Source organism: Passer montanus, unplaced genomic scaffold, assembly GCF_014805655.1.
Source record: "Passer montanus isolate IOZ18808 unplaced genomic scaffold, ASM1480565v1 scaffold13, whole genome shotgun sequence".
NCBI classification, from domain to species: Eukaryota; Metazoa; Chordata; class Aves; order Passeriformes; family Passeridae; genus Passer; species Passer montanus.
Window position 1 is genome coordinate 14764502 of NW_024359832.1, and position 12080 is coordinate 14776581.

Here is a 12080-nt window from a genome sequence, read left to right on the forward strand (position 1 = left end):
GTTCTGAACTCATATTTCTTCCCTCAGGTGGGGAGTCAAAAGCTGATATGAGCACTGGGAATGTAAGTGCCTTTATTTTGTTTGGGTGCATTTAAACATGGTATTTCAAGAGCCATTTATCTGTTTAACAGTTAACAGCATTTCAGAAACATCTTATGGAAAACTTGATATTTGAGTTCAGTCTCAGCAAACAAAACTTATTCATGGTATCTCTTAATATAGCTGAAATTTTTAAGCAACATATAGTGTTAATTCAGAACATAGCACATTACCTATCAGCTTCACACTTAGTTCACTTAATACAAATCTAAGTGTTATTCTAGCTAACAATACCTGTGTGCAGGGTGAATTTTTGGTGGTGTGCATATGTGACTTCTAATTCATGCTGAGAGTAATTTTGGCCTGAAGGGCAAGGGTGACTTTATTTTAGAAATTAGGGGTTTTTTTCCCTCTACTGAATATATCATAATAATAGCACATAGAATCTTTTCATAGCTGTAAAATAAAATATTATGTAAAGCAGTTGTATTACATCTCATGCGAGCGATACAGACATACTGCTAGGTAACCTAGGAGCTCATGAAACATGTCTGTCTTCTAAAGCTCAGTGGTAGTTTTATTTCCTAACCCCTGTGAAGGATATTCACAGCTAAGAAGGTGGTCTGTTGGTATTGTTTCTGCAGTCCAGTTGGATTACAGCACACAGCAGTGATGGGTCAGCCATGTTTGTGGAGTACATGTTTGTGGATTTATTCTGGTTAAAGACTTCTGTCTAGGCAATACCTCTATTTCAGAATCAACATTATTGCATAGAAAAGGGTGGATTTTAAAAGTGAAGTAGTGTTGAAGCACAGGTTTTCTTCCTGATTGCCTAGTGAGTGACCAACTGGCATGGCTGTTGGAAATCTTGGGAATTTACCTAGTTTATGGATAAAAGGAATTATTGTCTCTGCTTGTTCTGTCCTCATATTTCAGACAGCCCTTTGAGTCCTGTCCCTTCTTACAGGTTGGCTGGAATTCTGTTTCAGAATTCCGAGTCTTTCCTGATTGATTTCTTTTTCAATGTTAATTTAATGAAATGTAATTTGAACTGGTGTGGATTTTGGTATTTGTTTTTTCTGTTTTGGTGTTGTGGGTTAGTTTTAGTTTGGTTAGGTTTTTGGGGTGTTTTTTTGTCCAATTAAGGATTAAAATTAATTTTTAAATCGCCCTCAGAAATAGCTGTACTTTAGCACCCTCAGTACTGAAACAGAATCATCTTGATCTGGTTCAAGTGTTTTAAGGTCTTGTACTTCCTAGTGGTGAGTGAGGGGTTGGTGTGAGCTGGCTCAGGGAGGAGTGATACCCCCTCCACCTGAGACAGGAGGGCATGACAGTTTCCCCAGGGCTGCTTTGGGAACACATTGCTACTTTAGAGGAACCATAGGCATCCTGCTGTGGTTATTCAGTGGTGAAAGCACTGAAGGTTTTGGACAGTCATCATAGTACATTCTGTAATTATATATAGCTTTTTCTGCATGCTGAGTAAATAAACAATTTGTGGTGACTTGTAGGTCTAAAGTGACTGTACTAACTTCTTTGTTGATAATTAAATACTTGGAAATGTGTTTGACTAAAACTGCTTTTATCTGGTGTGTCTTTTTTTGCAATGACTTTTAGTGTCAGGTTACTGAAGGTGCTGTGATTTGTTTATGGGCTGATTTGACTTGTTTCAGTTTTTTTATCAAAGTGGAAAAATGCATCCTACTCTTAAACTACAGTACAAACTTTGTGTGTTCATTAGTGTTCCTGTTTTCTAGATTTACAGATTCATTCTAAATTGAACGTGGAAAAGTTTCTGTGATAATGTAATGCAATGCTGGATTTTCGTGATTTTCTTTAAATTAAAAAACACACTTTTTTTTAATTTCAGCTGCAGTCTTCTACCTTTGCAAGTAGAGGGAAAACACCTCAAACAGGTAAGCAAATTTTACCTGCCTCAACATATAAAATGAAAGATGGAAGAAACAGAAGAGGGTTTTCGCAAAAATCACATGGGTCCTTCTTCATCCTGACATCATCTCTGGCAATCAGCATTATTCATGAATGAAAGCATCTGAGGAAGGAGATGAAGTGACGACTTGTCCCTGATTGCTACCAAGTTTTTAGTTCCAAAAAAGGACAGCTTGCTAAGAATTTAGTTCAAAGATGCAGCAGCACTGCTCAGTGCTGAATAATGCATTGCAGAATGTACCAAATTATTGAGTAGGCTGAGTACCTGGCAGAGCTTCAGGTGCCCCATCAGACTGGCTCTTAGTGATTGCTTTCCATTTCTGCATGGTGTCTTTCATACAGCTATTATCAATCACACTTTCTACGTTACATTTCAAATTTTATTCAGTTAATTGTTGTGTCCGTGGATATGTATCTGAAGATTTTAGGGGTATCTTGAGGGGATATTTCTTTCCCTTTTCACAACTACTGTAAGATCTTTGGAACAAGGTTGCTTAGCTTGACTCAAAAATGTACTTTAATTGCTTCAAACTAAAATAGAATTAAGTGAAGTACTTTTCTATTTCTCTTTCCTAATGTTTCTTGTGTATAGAGTCTGAACTGCACTGGTTGTTTACAGGTGTCTTTTTAATTATGGCCATTCATTAAAAAAACTTTTTAAAGCCATTTCAGGAAGCAGGCGGACTGAAAAGTAGGTTAAAAATTGTTTGTAAATAAATGCAAACAAACACGCAAAAAATCTGAGAAACCAAACCTTCAAAACAAATCTTCTGGTCTTTCCAAAACCTTAGGTTTCTACAGATATACTGATCCAGCTGCACTGAACATACGGGCTTTTTCCTATTTTCTCCACATTTGTTAAAATGTCAGCTTTAATCCGTATGCTTCAGAATTGTCTCTGGAGGGTTAGCTCGTTGTGTGGTACTTGACTTCTGTGAACTGCAAAGAGAACAGACAAGAATGTGAGAATGAAATTCTGATTTGCTTTTTGTTCAAAAGGACAGACACCTGACTCTGTACTTAAAGTTTGTGTGTTATGTAACATTTCTGTTTTCCAGATAAAAGGCTGTTGATATCACAGCAATGTTCAGAGGAGTATATAAAGGAGAATGTACTGTTAAATTTTTCATCCTGTATTAGTATTCATGGGCATAAAGAGGTTGAGAACCCCTGGTGACAAAGAGGAAGCCAAGTTGAATCCCTCTGTACAGTTGACTTACTCTGATACTTTCTGGGTGTTCTGCATAAGGATTTGCAGTGGGGACAGACCCACATATGGAGTGGGATGCAGAGTTTTATTTCTTGTTGCTACAGTACATGCAATTAAGAGACAGATGTTTTCTGAAGATATCATCTTCCCATAACACTAACACTTAACACTGAATTTGAAACTAATTACTTAGCACTAATCAACACTTGCTGCTCTAAAATTAGTACGATTTTTAGATACTATGTCTTACTATTTTTATACTTACTTTTAGGCAAAAGTGTTACATTTTCATATCTTACAGAGGGTTATCTCTAAAGACATGTCATGAACATATATTTTTCTTCAGTCAAAAACCCCTTTGCTACAAATTTGCCAAAGTGAACCAGAATTATGAAGTATCTCTTTTGAACACAGTAGAACTAATACATGCTGATTTTATTATGTATGTGTTTATGTTGTGTGTAGAGCTCAATACAGTGGACAGTCTTATGTTTTATTTCACTTTTTTTTAACACTTAAATATCCTTCTGTTATACTTCATTTGCTTTTGGAAAAAAAAAATTTCCCCATAACCTTACAAAGGAGTGCCAGAAAGCTGGTGTGTGAGTTTTAGAATATGTTTCTGCTCTTTGAGATCTATTTTAGATCCTTTGCATTGGCATTCTTTAGTTTGTTTTCTCAGCCTAATTGTTGATGGTTTTAGAGTTTGTGTCCTGCATTATTTAGCTTTCAGAAATTAGACAGCAATTTTATGATGGGGTAAAATACATAAAAACTTGCTTTTATTTATGTTGCTTCTCTTTTCTATTGCAAAGGATTTATATCCTTGCAGTGTTAGAGAGAATTCTGTTTGACAGAGTTCAAAAGCTCTGTAAAATAATCTCCCTCATCAGAATTGGGGTGGTAACCATGGGAAGAAGCCAAGTTGAGACTTGTGATGTAGAGTTAAAAATCTGTTTTAACATGTACAGGCAAACCTGTAAAAATTACTGAGTGGGAAGGAAGAAGTATTTCAGCAAAGGAAGTCACGTAATTTGCATACTAGAAAGTTTTTATATACTGTCTTTATGAGCTTCATCTTGGTATGAGTACAGTTAAGCACTAGAACAGATCACCTGAAAGGAACCATGTTCTTGGAGACTTTCAGAATTGGACTGAACAAGATCTAGTACAAGATTAGATCAATTAATTTAGCCATGCTTTGAACAGGAGATTGGACTAGGTGACCTCTACAGGCCCCTTCTAAGCCAAATTTTTCTGTGATTCTGTAATTGGTTGACATTAATTAAAGGGGGTAAGTAGCTTCTGCTTTTCCATTAAAACAGAACAGTATATGCAACAAAGCAGTAAATACTGTCAGTCATATAAAGCCTTAGTACTTAAAAAAAAACTTTAATCATTGTCCCAGTCTCTGTATGTAACAAATTACAACAAGCTATTTTGTAAATTAGAAAGAGACTTGAAATGTTTTTAGAGCTCCTGTGATGCTTACACAAAGTTAAGAGAGTATGAAAGAATTCCCTTTTAAATTGATAGGTGAAAGATTTGAAGTTCAGGATCAAGTTTTGTTCTTTCCTTTTTTTTTAGGTACAGACATATCTAATAAGAAAGAAACAACAAATGTAAGTGTGATTTGTAAATTTACAAGCAGCATGTAATGAAAAATGTCTGTCTTCTGTGTAAAATAAATAGTTCTTGACTTACGTGGTTCCATTTTGTTTTTTCAGGAGGATGAAGCTGAGAAGGCAGAAATGGTTGTGCGTAAAAGGGGAAGAAAGCCCAAGCGTTCTATGATCCAATCAGAGGAAACGGGTAAAAGCATGAGAAGCTGTGCTACTCCTAACAAAATAAGAAAATACTGCTGTGCCTTCTGTTTACTAATAGCAACAAGATAAGCTTTATTCAATTTTCCTTTCTTGAGGAAAAATCATTGAGTTACAGCTAGTGTAAATATTATGTAAATATGTGTAAATTGCTGTAATCTCATGTCAGAATTGCTACATCCCAGATGCTTCTATAAAGCCTCATGAATTTTCTATGAATTCTGTCTAGGAGCTGTGTAAGTAAACTGTGGTGAATGTGTTAGCAAGATTAAGTCAAACAAGTGTGAATTAAAAATGTTGAAATATGAAGGAAATGGAAAATTACTTAACTGAAAATGGTACTTGTGACTAGAATACCTTTTCTAAATTAAGTGTTCATGTCCTTTTGGAAGCCTTTTGGAAAATTATAGCATATGTGTAAAATTTTCAATGGACAGAAACACTGGAGCCAGAGAAGAAACGTCGGAAATTAACGTCTTCTGAAGATGAGCTAAAAGAGCAAGAGGAAGGTGAGGAAGAGGATGGTGAGGAAGATGATGACGCACATTCTGGGGCCACAACTAGATCAGCCACAAGATTAGAGGCTCAAAGGTAACTGTGTAGACACTCCAATACCAAGCCTTTTTCTACCTTGTTTTTGGTTGTTGTGGGGTTTGTTGCAGGGAAGAGCTTGTGACTTCCTCTTTTTGCCTTTCTCTGTTTGTTTGTTTTAAATTGATAAGAGCTTCCCAAATAATTTTGATTCTAATTCTAGTACCAGTCTTCAAGGAATGAAGAGACAAAAGGTGAGGTTAAGGGAAATTGTTAGGGTCTCAAAAGGCATACTTGAATATGTAACAAGGTAAGAATTGATCCTGTTGGCACTCTTCGTCCTAGTGAGACCTCAGAATTTAAGTCTAAGGACACTTGGTTCTGATGGGTAAAATGGGACATCAGAGTTGATTGTACAATTCACCATTTGGTATTTGGTGTTGGAACAAGGTGAAAATACCATTATCCCTGTCTGTTTCTTTAAGTACACTGTCACAGTTAAATATATGAATCTGCAGTACTGGAGGATTTTATTTCTAGTATGGTGATCTGCAAGCTTGGAAAGCAATCTTGCTGTGAAAGACAAGTGTAGGTAGCAAGAGTTCTATTTTCAGGAAGCCATTCTTCATGGGCCTTAGCACTGGTCTGCCTTTTTGCAGGCATATTGAATTCTAGCAGAGCTCATCCTCTTGATCTTATTGTGGAAACAATGAAACATGGCAGCTTTGGGAAGTTTTGATGTGTGTTGCTGTCTTTCAGAAGAGAATTGGAGTCCGGGCATTTTTTTATGTTGGTGATGGGATTACTTTCAATTGACCATATCTACTTCCCTCTTAAGGATATTATGTTATATTGTATAAATTATGTGTTAGCCTTTGGGCAGTACTTGAAGCACAGTTGCCAGAGTGCTCTTGAACTGATAATTTCAGAACTGAATCTGAAAGTAGTTACATTCATTTATGTAAAAACTGAAGGCTTACCACTACCACTTAGTAAACAACAGTTTTGTTTTGGCAAAAGCAAAGGGACTTCCTTTAGTCTCATATAATGGTTAACTCTAAAATTGTAATAAAGATTTAGGTGTTTGTGGGTTTATTCTGCTTGCTTGTGGAAACATCTACTTTTGCATAAATTTGGGGTTGTGTCTCAGGTTTCCAATGCTACCTTTCTGGCTCTGATTGCAACAAAGCATCTCTACCTTAAGGTGCTGCATCCAGTCTGCATTTTATAAATAGCATTTGGGAAGAATTCTTTGGAAGAGGATGCTTCTTCGTATTCAGCATTGCTGGATTTCTTTGACTTAAGTAATCTGTCTTCTAAACTATTAAATTAATCACCAATAACCAGATTTTCATGTTTCTGAACTTGTGGATACCAAAGCTTACATGAGTGAATTCAGACTACAGGATATTCTTTTAAACAAAGACACTTATGTACAAAAAATATTGCAAGATTTGGAATGGATTGGTTTGGTTTTGGTTGTCTTTGTAAATACCAAATATTGTCTGTTAAGCAGTCTTTTGATTTTACATTTGATACAAAAATACCCAGCTTGGCTTTGCAGTGTCTTGACGCAGGCAAATACGTTTTTTTCACTGTTTCTTTTGGCAACTTTGATTTACTTGTTGAAAATACTGTGCAGTCTTGATTATCTGCACTTGGAACACAAGAAGAAATTGACTTGGTAAAAGTATTTTGTCATATATAAATTCATTGTTCTTTTGTATTACAGAAAACAGACCAGCAAGCCAACCACACGTGCAACTTCTAAAGGCAGCAGTCCAAGTTCAGTTTCTCCTAGAAAACGACAGAAACTAGCAGCTAAGAAAAGATCTCCAAGTGATACAAAAATTAATAAATCTCCTCCATTGACACAGTAAGTATTAAAGTTGAATCTACTTTGAGGATTTGTTCTGGAAGCCACTACAGTGATCCTTTCCTTGTATGCAACATACCGCTTCAAAATCTGAACAGCAGACTAGTTTTGTTCTGTTCTCATGTGAATTATAAAAGCTTTTAAAGGATTTTCTTCTGTTTACATTTTTCTTTTTCTTCCTTTATTTGACATTTGGAAGACTAGATTTTTTTTTTCTTCTGTCCTTGGAAACCTCTTGGGAGAATGTGAAAATGCTGTTTATAGAGTATTTTAACTTCAGCTGTGATTCTTTCCTGGGTGGGGGGTAAGAGCATCGGTAGTTCAGGTTAAAGCTAAATATGGTGGCATGATTTTAATGCTTCAAAGATCTAAGATCAGCTGATAAAAAGAGGAGAAACTCTGAGAGACCTTATACCGAGTTTTGAATATATTTCCCTTTCCTGGTGTACTTTTTAATTTGTAAAGGTGAGATCATAGTGCAGTATCCCAAGGGAATAAGTAACAAATGTGATGCACAGTTGCTCTGTATCTTGTAGTTTACCTGTAAAATGTATTGTATGCCAAACACATGTAGCTGTCATCCTTTCTGAAGTGTGTCAGTGTCTTCAGGCTGAACCTGGAGAGCATGTGCATTGAGCACTGATGGCTATCACAGTACACCTCAGCTCCATTATTTTATGTGGTTGTGAATGGCCAAGAGTTTCAGGCCATTTACAGTTAGTTGCAGCTGAAATGTGGTGAGTATATGGATGGGTGTGTGAATGCACAGGGTAAGGGTACCTGGTGTCTGCCCTTTACTCCCTCTTGTGTATGCTGGGCTTGAAACACTGTTGCTGCTATTCTGTCTTTGTGAGACAGGGGACAGGGTAATGAAGCCCATTATGTTTTATTACAAATCTTTCCAGAGAAAGAGAAGGAAGAAGAATAATTCTAGCACCAAAGTCTACATAGGGAGCACTCTCCAACATACAGAATTAGTACCCTATATCTTATTAAGAAGTGGGTTTTAGTAGTGAGCTTTTATATTATATATCAGAGATGAACGGTTTAGTTCAGCCCTCTGAATGGAATTGTGCCTGACCACTCTTCATTGTGGAAATAATTATTAATATGCTTTTCAGGTTAAAGGTGCAGTCTGCCAAGCGTAAAAGGGAGGACAGCCCAACAGTGGTCCGGAGAAAAGGCCAGCAGAAAGCAGAGGAGACGCCACTAAAGAAAGCAAAACGATAATCTTTACCAGCCAGTACTGTTCTTGGAAGAGTCAAAAGGAAAACAAACATCTGTGCTTCTATTTTTTTTAAAGCAAAGGGATTTGCACGTGCTTGTTTCAGAGCTCTAAGTTAAACAATGCAGTACTTTTAAGTTACATTTTAAACAGCTTTATAAACTATTGTTTATACAGAATATTATGTACATTTATTTCAGATGAAAAATAAGTTTACTTTGTATCTGAATGAAAAACAAAGTAGTTATATATTTTATCACTGACTTGGAAAGTTGGAGTTTCCCAATGTGACATGCTAATGCAGATGCTTCCAGCCCATAAGGCACCCATGTGCCTACTAATACTTTGTACATAAACTTGTAAAAATAGGTTGTATTTTACTCTGTGTATGAATCTGATCAATGATGGACATTTTATTTATTATATGGAAAGCATTGGTCTGTAAACTTTAGTATATATCTTAGGGTTTTTTAATTATATATTTTACATTCTATGCAGATGTCAGTAGGAAACTTCCCCTCTGCTCCCCCAGGGCTGTCTAAAATCTGAAGTTCTCTAAAATACGCTCAGACAGTTGGTAAAATATTTTTCTCGCATGCATTAAAGTAGTTTAGCATAGTGAAAGGGACTTGGCTCCTTTCTGTTCACATTTGTGGCAAAGTACGGCATTTAAAATGTAATCTTACTAGATTATATTTTCACTTGGAAATTTACTACCAACTTCAAGAAATAAATAGTACTAGGTTAGATTTATTCACACTCAACCAATACCACCCTGAAATGAAAGTTTTATTTTGCAACTAAACACATGTTCTTTCAGTATTTATCTTTTTCAACAAAGAGGGACCCATTGAAATCAAATGTCACTTCTCCTAACTATAGAGCTTCAGCATTTTATGTTACATTTTATACACAGGTATTAAAAATAGAAGCTGGTATTATTGCCAGAATCTTTTTTTAATGTATATTAACTCTGGTAAGAGCAAATGTTCAAGTGAAGTTGTATATAAAGTTAAACTTTTCTTATGATCAAATGTGTCTCTTGTTATGATGTGATGAATTGCCAAACAATCTGAGATTATTTTAAGTGTTTTGTTGATATTCTGGTTTATAATTAAAAAATATTTTGGGGGTTGGATTTTACTTTTTTTTTCGTTATTTCTCTTTTTTTTTGTGAGGTTTTTTTTTTTGAACTTGTTGTAAGGCAGATGTTTCGGTCAGATATTCTGCTAGGTTTCTTACTGAGATTTTTGTATAAAAATATAAAATGTTTGCCAAAAATCTTGAGTTGCCATATTTTATTTTCCTTTAATTGTTTTACTGGGGAACTTGTCTTTACAAATGTGTCTGGTTGGAGTCATGTCTATAAACTTTACCTGGTTAGTGTCTTTAAAAAATGTTCACAGGTGCTTCTATTTTAGATATGTAAACAGCAGGGATAGTCTGTTTGCCTGCCTTGGAACACTATAAAAGTGCTCACATAATACATTTCTAAGTAAATTAGTCTGAAAGAAGAAAATATCTTAGCCCTGAAATATCTTAAACTTTTTACTTTCTACCTTAACTCTGCTGCCATTTTAGTACATGCCTTGCTAGCATAGTGAAGGATATATTCCTGTATGTTACTAATACTGATGTTTATGCACAGCTGTAGGATAACTTGAATCTTTCCTTTTTTCCATTTTTTTCCCTTTGCCCCCTGCAGTATGCATAGACCAAAGTTGTATATTTTGTCTCAGCCTTTTTTCTGTAAGGCTAAACAGGCTGAACTTTTTTTTCCATGGGTGCTTTCCAGACTTTAGGTGGGATTTGGAGTCCTTCCCTGCACCTGTTCCATTTGTTTCCTTACACCTGGATTCAGTAGTGAAGTTGCTCAGGGGATTCCTAAAGAAGCCTTGGCACTGCACTGTACATTATTATCATTTATTCTCTCTGCTGGTAGTACCTGTCCTGCTCCAGGACAGTTCATATTTGCCTCTTTCACAGGCAGAGCTCTTCTGATGGATTATAATGATTGACAAGCACTGACTCGTGTCAGATCCTTTTGACTGGCTCTTGTCTGATATCTCAGAGATAAACAGAGCTCTGAAGATCAGTGTCAGGCTCTCAAAGCTAAGCTAAGAGGTGGCCTACTGTCTGTCCCCCTAGTGAGTAACATCTGGGAACATCTCATGTATGGAATGTATCTTTGATCATTGATTAAATTATTCTGTAATATGAAAGTATTAAAGGAATTGTCTTTCCGCAGGACAGCCACTTTTTTAGAGAGGGTAAAAACTGCCAATTCCACAGACTTTCAGCTTATGCACATTATCTTTCCGCAGGACAGCCACTTTTACTTAAAGAGAGGGTAAAAACTGCCAATTCCACAGACTTTCAGCTTATGCGCATTTCACTCACTGCCTCCTTTTTTCTTGTCAACAAAATAGACATTTATGCTAGGCCACATCACTGTCAATCCCTACTGGGAATTTTTTTTTGCTTAGTAGTTTCAAAGTGTCATCTAAATTACTATTGCACTTTACAGGAACAGTACTGGCATGCTGTAGTTAAGCAGAACTTGAGAGGTTCAGGTTGGCCATAAGGAAGGGTTTATTGACTGAAAGGGTAGTTAAGCCTTGGAGCAGGCTGCCCAGGGAGCTGGTGGAGTCACTGTCCCTGGAATTGTTCCAAGGCACTGTGCTATGGTTGAGTTCACATGGCAGCATTTGATCAAGGGTTGGACTCAATGATCTTGGAGATCTTTTCTAACCCTTGTGGTTCTATGGTTGAATGTTCACAGCTTCCAACTCTTTTGTACCTTCTGTCTCCCTGAGCACAAGACAGGGAGGGGAAGAATAATCCGTTTTCCTTGGGTGCATGCAGCAGGAATCCCATTAAGGCAGAGTAGTAGAGAGGAGTTAGGCAGAAGAAGTCTGACACTGGTTATGTGGATGATTATGACTGGATTTATTGCTGACACAGTATCTAAGTATTGCCAATGTAAGACAAGCAGTTCTAAAGGGTTTATATATAAGCAGGAAGAGCTAGAAGTGTTTACTCTTTGACTTTGCAGAATCCACAATTATAATACAAGCACCTCTGGAGCTACTTTAGAGTTTTAGCTCCTTATGTGACAGTTCCTCCTGCAATTCTCACCTGGTTTTCATCTTGGGATGAATCATATTGCCCATCAAAGACAGCTGCAAAGTGGGAGAGGGAGGAAGTGAGGAAGACTACGTTTTGCCACAGTCACACACATCCATCTTCAGAAGTGAGGTTTATACTCCAGCTTGAATTTTGACATATGTATAAAGCAGTGACACTTTCCTAGTCCATGCAAATTTAGGAGAAAAATCCTGTCCTGCACTGTGATGAAACAGAATGTCCTGAAAGCATTTTGTGGAGACATTTGCTCAGGGCTGTTTGGTGCAATAACATGGC

The 12080-nt window shown here is 36.6% G+C and overlaps 1 protein-coding gene across 3 annotated transcripts in view; it reads left to right on the forward strand.

Moving 5' to 3' along the window:
- Positions 1–9938, forward strand: part of BOD1L1 (biorientation of chromosomes in cell division 1 like 1) — a 37226-nt gene extending 27288 nt beyond the window's left edge. For all 3 annotated transcript variants that reach the window (XM_039699162.1, XM_039699163.1, XM_039699164.1), the window contains 7 exons: positions 28–62; positions 1913–1958; positions 4790–4824; positions 4930–5014; positions 5463–5616; positions 7289–7432; positions 8554–9938. In XM_039699162.1, coding sequence (XP_039555096.1) covers positions 28–62; positions 1913–1958; positions 4790–4824; positions 4930–5014; positions 5463–5616; positions 7289–7432; positions 8554–8662 — 608 coding nt within the window. In that variant the 3' untranslated portion in view covers positions 8663–9938. The remainder of the gene's footprint in view (positions 1–27; positions 63–1912; positions 1959–4789; positions 4825–4929; positions 5015–5462; positions 5617–7288; positions 7433–8553) is intronic.
- The last annotated feature ends 2142 nt before the right edge of the window (positions 9939–12080 follow it).